The following is a 7,419-nucleotide window of genomic DNA, read 5'->3' as shown; positions in this document are numbered from 1 at the left end:
CCCCAGTCTTTCTTTTGATATGTTAACAGCTTGTTTATCATGCTGTGACCCTGCAAAGAGGCAGCCAGACCCTGTCACACTGGCTTACTGACTCATCCCTCGCTGCAGAACTCGCACTCGAGTTGACAGATTTCTTTTAAATGTGTCTATTTTTTGTGCCATCTGTTGACTGCACAGTTTAAAACCGTGTAAAATACTCTGACAGTTGGATGTAAGGCGTAAAATAACTATGGACATTTGGCTGAAACCCTTTTTAAAGGGGTGAGCTAAGACGTGCTTCTTTTTAAAAATACACTATTTTATACTTTCTTGGGTGTGCATGTGTGTTTTCTTCATGTAAATCTGTGTCCTTTTCTGTCCTTAAATCTCAGACAAGGCATCAGAATGGTGATACACACTGCCTGACCCTAGAGGAGATCCTGGATGAGACCAAACTTCTTGACATCAGCATGAAACAGAAGCAATGGCTCATGACTGAGGTTTGTTCCGTTTGTCTCACGGACCTGGTTTATAGCAGAAACACCAATTTCTTTTTTTTTTTAAATATATATATATATAAACACCCTCTCAAAGTTATCTGTAGGCCGATGTGAGCCACAGCCACAACATCCTGTATGTTACACAAGAAGGTAGCCACTGAGTCAAAGCTGAGCAATAATGCTGATAACACACAACATACAACATTCAATAATGTGTTAAAGATATGGTGGACAGAATATGAAGCTTCTGCAGCTGAAAATCAGCTTAAAGTGTGCATGTTTTCGGAAAGTGAACACAATATGTTAAAGGCAGGGTTGATGATGTTGAAAAGCTTGCAAGATTTGAAAATAGCGTCTCTACGGGGCTCCATCTGACCGCCCCCTGCCCTCGGCTCCGCCCACGCACAGTACCGCTGCTTCAGAGCAGACTGTCTAGACCCCGATGGAGTCTAGACACTGATGGTGGTGTGCAGGAGCTCGAAGACCGGATGGAGAAGCCGTGGGCGAAGATGACTGGAGTTGGAAGGGGAGGAGGAGGGCTGCACTCCTTGCCTGATTAGTTAGGAGTCTTCCTGAAGGAATTTACGCTGAGCTTCATTTCACACAAATGTCTAATCATTTAAAATAATGAAGTGATGTCATTTTGCATCCAAAAGGTTAAATGTCAACTTCACTGTGACATCAACAAGATCCTGCAAAAACACTTCTGGCCATTATTCAATACTATAACTTGGGATCAGAATGGGAGACATTTGGTGGGATTGTGAATTGGTGACACTGTTGAAACTGTGCTGATCGTAAAGATCTTGTGTGCTGCCAGGTTGAACATGTGTAGGAAGCCTCCTGGTTTTGCCAAAAAAATAAGCTATCTAATACCTTTTTTTAATTATTATTTAATTTCTTTAAAGTCTTTAATACATATGATATGAGGTTGGACAGACATGGATAAGAACTGCAACTTGACTGATTGGCGAAGGCATAAAAAGATAAAAGGTACACAAGCAGGAATAAAGAACTATAAATTATTCTATCAATTCACATAATGTTTTGACATGACATAACTGTTAATCTACATCTTCCAGCAGTCTACTTCTTAACTAAAGACTTAAAACCTAATACTTCACTTTCTGACATCTCAGGCCTTGGTCAACAACCCCAAAATTGACGTTCGGGATGGGACGTACGGCTTCAAGCCCAAATACAACCTGAAGGACAAGAAGGCCTTACTGAGGCTGCTGGACAAACACGACCAGCTGGGCCTGGGAGGAGTTCTGCTGGACGACGTGGAGGAGGGGCTGCCCAACTCGGCCAAGGCCATCAAGGTAACAAACGATACAGTACATGTAATTTAGACATGTACTGTATGTCTGAAGAGAAGAACTATTAGCTCTGAATTGTTCGCAGGCTTTGGGAGATCAGATCATCTTTGTGACGAGACCAGATAAGAAAAAGATCCTATTCTACAATGACAAGCACTGCCAGTTTGTGGTAGACGAAGGTGAGCGTAAATCAGCTTTGTGAGCCAACTGTAAGATCTCTCTCTCATTCTCTCTCTCTATTACTGACTCTGCATTTAAAGATTTGGCTGCTGGATGTTTCGATAATTCATTGCTTTAGTGTCTCGTCATAAAAAAATACAAAACATCAAACTTTTAGCCTCTAACAGACAGATTTCAGTTTGGATTTGCCTTTCTCTGTTTCAGCTAATTGTAAAGTATATTTTTGTTGTCTCTGTTTGACCTGCTTGTCAGATGAAATAAGCATTTTTTTCTACTTTTTTGATTTGGTTTGGTTTATGAAAAACATGTATGTAATAATAAATGTCATGTTTATTGCACCTTACTTTAAGCATGTACATGTTTCTCTCTTTGCAGATATTATAGATCTAAATCAGAATCATTTCCTAGGCTTACTTTCATATTTATTTTTGTCCATTTCATCTCAGGTCAGAATTAAGTCATGTGTAAATGAAATAATTGGCTGTAGGGCAGTTTGAACGGTGTGTGTGTGGCTCAAAAACTTGTCTTTCGATTGTAGAATTCCAGAAATTGTGGAGGAGTGTTCCAGTTGATTCCATAGATGAAGAGAAGATTGATGAGTACTTGAAGAAACAAGGCATCTCCTCCATGCAAGAAACGGGACCAAAGAAAGTGGTCAGTGTCCCCTGGGCTTCCCATCCGCTTGATGCGCATCCTAACTTCCCAAATTTAAACATACTTTTCCTGATTTATTTCACTAGAAATAAAGATTAACATTTTGACACTGAATGTTGACATTCATACTTGAAGCGTCTTGTCTGTGCTCCCCTGCAGTTACCAGTTCAAAAGAGGAAGAAGCAAGGTGGGCAGAGGAAAAGACATTTCAAGACCCACAACAATCATTTGGCAGGCGTACTGGAGGACTATTCAGACGGTGTTCCTGTTAAAAAGTGAGATCCGTTCCCTTGCTGCTTCATGCCCTCAGAGGAGTAATAAAGAATCTGGAAATCCGACGTGGCTCGGGACGGAGACCTTGGCCACACTGCAATGCAAAGACTTCAAATTTTCAAAACTTGCTTTTTCTTTTTTTGCACTCTTCTGTGATCATTTGTCTTGTATAACATACTGTAGAGTGAATAGCAACTGTGCTGTGGAATCCTTTTTAGTTTATTATCAGTGATAACCAGAGAACACTGGAGGAAAAAGGGGTGCTGCAACCTGACAGTTAAAATGAGGAAGTGTGTAAATACATTTTTTTTTTTTTTTTAAGTATACTGTAAAAGCTTTTATTTTAAAGTGCAGCAGTCCTCATTGTTCCATACTTCTGATGTTAGCAGAAGACATGGAGGGCTCTCATCCATCATGAAATCTCGGACGTCACTTCACCTGGAATTTAGAAATATCGAAATTCTTTCACTTGGCAGCCCCATGCATAGGGGTTTAACATACTCAAACTTTTTGAACCTATTTTAATAAACTACACTGTTACAGGATACTGCAGCGTAGCTTGATTTACATGTGCTGCAAAATGAGTATTGAGAATCAATACATATATAACACAATGTCTGATTTAGTGTTGGTATTATACCCATTTTCAAAATCCACATATGCACTGAAAACATTCTGCTAATCCCCGTGTCCTTACAGCACTATATACAACCCAGTAGGGCTGGGCGATATGGAAAAAATCAGATATCGCAATATTCTTGTCCTAATACCTCAGTGTTTATATTATGTTTAACAAGTGGTGCTTTAAAAAAATATCTTCAATGAGATTCAAGAGAAATAATCATCAGTAATGTAGTTATGACTAAGCGAGTAAAGGTAAAAATAATAGAGCTGCAACAGTCTAACACAGAAAATGACATCACTTTACTGTAATGCAGCCTTTAAAACCAGGAAAACCCTTAAACCATTTACGACATGATTTCCAAAATCTAAGATGATATCTAGTCACATATCACAATATCAATATAATATTGATATATTGCCCAGCCCCACAACCCAGTGATGAGTTACCACTGTGGCCATAAATTAATATATGAAGCTCGCTATCAGCATTTTAAAACTTCATTTATTCTAGAAAAGGGAACATCAGCGCAGCAAGATAAAGATGTCTTTATCAGATGTTAGAGTAGAAAATATTTATCAGTGAGAAAAATTACTGCTGAAGCTAGGTACATGTTATATAACTATATACATTCATGCTTCCTTACAGAAAGATCTATTTAAATATGAGTTTTGCTAGCTGTTTACAATTCAATTTCAAAAGTATAAAGTTACATTTTAGCTAGCATTGTGGCCAGCTTTAACAGTTTTTTTCAAATGGTGGTAGTTTGGCAAAATCTTCATCAGAAAGTCGAGCTGAAGAGTCTGGGGCTGTAAAGATAACACAAACAATAAGCTGAGGACAAGAGTGGTGTTTTTCACTATGCTTTCTAACTCAGACATTGTTCATGTTTATCCTGCACTACTACTTAAAATCGCGGTGAAATACCATGATTTATAGTGTTTTCCTAAACAAGTTGAGTAAACAAGATACCATTACTGTGTTGATATTGTACGATACAGTAACGGTACCGATACACCATTCTTCATTGCATGCAGATGCAAAAATATGCAAAATCTCATAGGAACCTGTGTCTGAATATGTTATTGCACGTTCTGATTAAGTTAGCGGAGGGCTATAACAGCATAGGGCTTGCATGTTGGAGCTTTAATTTATGCTTATGTGAACTCTGTTTACTAAGTGTGTTCTTGTACACAGCATGGTGGAAAAGACAGTTTGTTTTAACATTTAGAACATGTACCGTAGGAGCATTTGGACATGAAGGAAATGCTTGAAAGACAGACTAGATCTGTGATAACATAAATATGACCAAAATGTGTAACCATTCAGTGCAAGGTTGTACCATTTTGTAGTATGTCACAAACAAGGTTAAGGCAGGTATGTGTGTATGTGTCTCTCTGGCTGTAGCATTTGTCCACTGCTCAACTCCTTAGGCTTTAAGTAACCATTTGCCTGAAAGACAGTCTAAATCTATCAAATTAGCAGGACAGGTCTGCTATTAAAAAATTTTCCAGCACAAAGTACATTTACACATACAGTATTATGTTCATCAGAAGGATAATGAGTAGGTTTTTGAAACTTATAAGAAATTAACTACCCAGAATTATTAAATTCTTACCAGTGAGTTAAAGAAAAACACCTATCTTACAGTCTTAACAGGAAAACATAGATTTAAATGGTCCATCTAAAAGCACAAAATGTAATGGAATTCTTTGGCACCTGTGGTCTCTCTGTCTGAACCCTCCTCATACATCCAGAGCCGTAGATGACCGTGTTCTCAGGTATGACTTCACAGGTGTTGACCTGACAGAAGGCTCCAATAATACAGCCACTGGTGAGGATCACATTCCTACCGACGTCAGCTAGACAACAAAATAGAGCATATTCGATATGGTGAGTGACTTTATTAATCTGAATGTTCCATCCATCCTGCTCTGCAGATGTGGACTGCTCACACATGAACACACGCTGAAAGACGACCAAAGTCGCAAACATCCCACCTTTGGATTCAATCACGTTGTTGTCCCCGATTTTCAGGGCTTGCGATACTGTTGGTTGCCAGCTAAGGCAAAAAAAGTGATTTTTGACAGATTTATGTAATGGTTACATTATGAAAACGTGACTTATTGAATGAGTTCAGGCAAGTCAAAAGGATACCACAGCCAACTTCAAATACATTGTTCATGCCAATGGCCATTGTCTTTGGTTCCACTTCAGACTCTGGTGTGATGTTTTCAGGGTAACTGTGGGGCAGAACAAACACGCTTGTGATTATGATGGAATCATGGATTATTTCAAAACAGAGACAGCCCATATGCAAAGATGACCAATCTTGTATGTGTAACATTGATATACATGTTATCCTTTAAGGTACACGGAATCTTAAATTACCCATTAATGATCAGAGCTTGTTCCTCGATCAAATTGCCTTCTCCAATCACGATGGGTCCTGCCTCTGCAATGATACGAGCTTTAGGGTGGACTACTGTCCTGGAGCCTGAGGAAACAGATTATTTAAAAAACAAGTTAGGTTAAATTAACATAAACTTGTAGAATTAGTCTCAATTCTAATCCGATTTGCAAAGCATCGCCTTAACTGTATGATTTCTCCGACATCCATTACGTAGGTCAACATGGAGCCAAGAAAACTGAGATTATTTTACGCATGTGTTCCCTTGGTTCTAACCAGTGCAATAGCAAACATAGTGGTATCGTTTCCAATTTTAGTGGCTTCACTGTAGACTGTAGCATCTTTTCTGCACGTGAATTTTTTCGAAATGGGTTTTGACTGATCTTACTCCAGCTGGCATCTCTCCTCATGAACATATAGTCCTGAGGATGGATTAAGCAATTCTGACAGGCAACAATGAGTTGAACACTGAGGTGGTGGTGTCCTGGATGTCAGAGAGATGCTTTCAGGTTTTTACACACACCAAATGTTCTAGAGGTAACGTTATTTGAGGTAGCTAGCGTTAATGAAATGCAAGTTGTTAAGTCAGCAGTGACTCACGGTAACCGAGATAGCTTACCTATAGTGACATCTCCTCTTATTTCACTTTCAACACAAACTACGGCTCCAGCGGCTATTTTGACACTGAAAAACATGAGAGAAAAAAGGTTGACAATGTTAAGCTAGCTAACGTGGCTAGCTATCCAATTCGCTAACGTTAGGTAACGTTACATGGTTACATCATGGTGGCTATGTAGTCACAATTGTTTGTTTGTAACAAACTTTTAGCTTAGCGGTTAAACATCAATAATGGACTAACATTAATATTACCTTTTCTGATTATTTTGCCTATCTGCCATTGTGATAGCTAGATGAACCCCAGTGGGAGGTGGCGTCAATTCACTCGATTATCGATTTAGAGTCCTTGTTATCACAACGTACGCGCATGCGTCAGTTGTCTCTGCTCTGGTGACGTGACGCCTACAGGCCATGATGACCATAGACATAGAAATATTTATATGTCTATGATGATGACTATCTCATGTGATTATCCATGGATGTATTATAGGCATAAGATGTGGTTATGTGCAGATGGAACGAGTATTGCTAGCTCATTAGAAAAACGTCCCTTTGTCAGGAAAAGACACTTTTAATCACATATGCCAGCTAGTTAATTTATGTGTTGAAATAATGTTACCATTACCAGTAGGGATAATAATAATAATAATAATAATAATAATAATAATAATAATAATAATAATAATAATAATAATAATAGATAAAAGAGACTGCACATAAACAAGTCTATAAAAGGTGTTTTAGCATAGACTAAAAATAAAATTTTAAGAGGTCATTGGTACCAAATTTACGAGGAGTGCACACATGTTTTCAAGATCTTACGTAGGATAAGTGCCTCAGTCAAAAAAAACTGTAAATTTACAG

General features: G+C 38.4%; 2 protein-coding genes across 3 annotated transcripts in view; one reads left to right on the top strand and one right to left on the bottom strand.

The window, feature by feature from the left end:
* Nucleotides 1–3,452, top strand: part of gtf2e2 (general transcription factor IIE, polypeptide 2, beta) — a 12,079-nt gene extending 8,627 nt beyond the window's left edge. For both annotated transcript variants that reach the window (XM_032525266.1, XM_032525275.1), the window contains exons 4-8: nucleotides 372–479; nucleotides 1,619–1,801; nucleotides 1,884–1,977; nucleotides 2,517–2,632; nucleotides 2,792–3,452. In XM_032525266.1, the coding sequence (XP_032381157.1) occupies nucleotides 372–479; nucleotides 1,619–1,801; nucleotides 1,884–1,977; nucleotides 2,517–2,632; nucleotides 2,792–2,911 (621 nt within the window). In that variant the 3' untranslated portion in view covers nucleotides 2,912–3,452. The remainder of the gene's footprint in view (nucleotides 1–371; nucleotides 480–1,618; nucleotides 1,802–1,883; nucleotides 1,978–2,516; nucleotides 2,633–2,791) is intronic.
* A 609-nt stretch (nucleotides 3,453–4,061) lies between these two features.
* LOC116695186 (dynactin subunit 6) lies at nucleotides 4,062–6,969 on the bottom strand. The gene is made up of 7 exons (XM_032525307.1): nucleotides 6,808–6,969; nucleotides 6,557–6,621; nucleotides 5,919–6,024; nucleotides 5,685–5,770; nucleotides 5,528–5,575; nucleotides 5,247–5,389; nucleotides 4,062–4,336 (listed from the first exon to the last, which is right to left on the bottom strand). The coding sequence occupies exons 1-7, from the start codon at nucleotides 6,834–6,836 to the stop codon at nucleotides 4,244–4,246; spliced, it is 570 nt and encodes a 189-aa protein (XP_032381198.1). The 5' UTR covers nucleotides 6,837–6,969; the 3' UTR covers nucleotides 4,062–4,243.
* Between the last annotated feature and the right edge of the window lie 450 nt (nucleotides 6,970–7,419).

This window comes from Etheostoma spectabile, chromosome 2 (genome assembly GCF_008692095.1).
Source record: "Etheostoma spectabile isolate EspeVRDwgs_2016 chromosome 2, UIUC_Espe_1.0, whole genome shotgun sequence".
Taxonomy (NCBI): Eukaryota; Metazoa; Chordata; class Actinopteri; order Perciformes; family Percidae; genus Etheostoma; species Etheostoma spectabile.
This window is presented reverse-complemented; position numbering and strand designations above follow the sequence as displayed.

Coding starts and splice junctions, on each gene's coding strand:
- LOC116695186 (XM_032525307.1), bottom strand. CDS start 6,836: ATGGCAGATAGGCAAAATAATCAGAAAAG. Junction 6,025..6,556: donor AAGAGGAGATGTCACTATAG/GTAAGCTATCTC, acceptor CTGTTTCCTCAG/GCTCCAGGACAGTAGTCCAC. Junction 5,771..5,918: donor CAAGCTCTGATCATTAATGG/GTAATTTAAGAT, acceptor TCTGCCCCACAG/TTACCCTGAAAACATCACAC.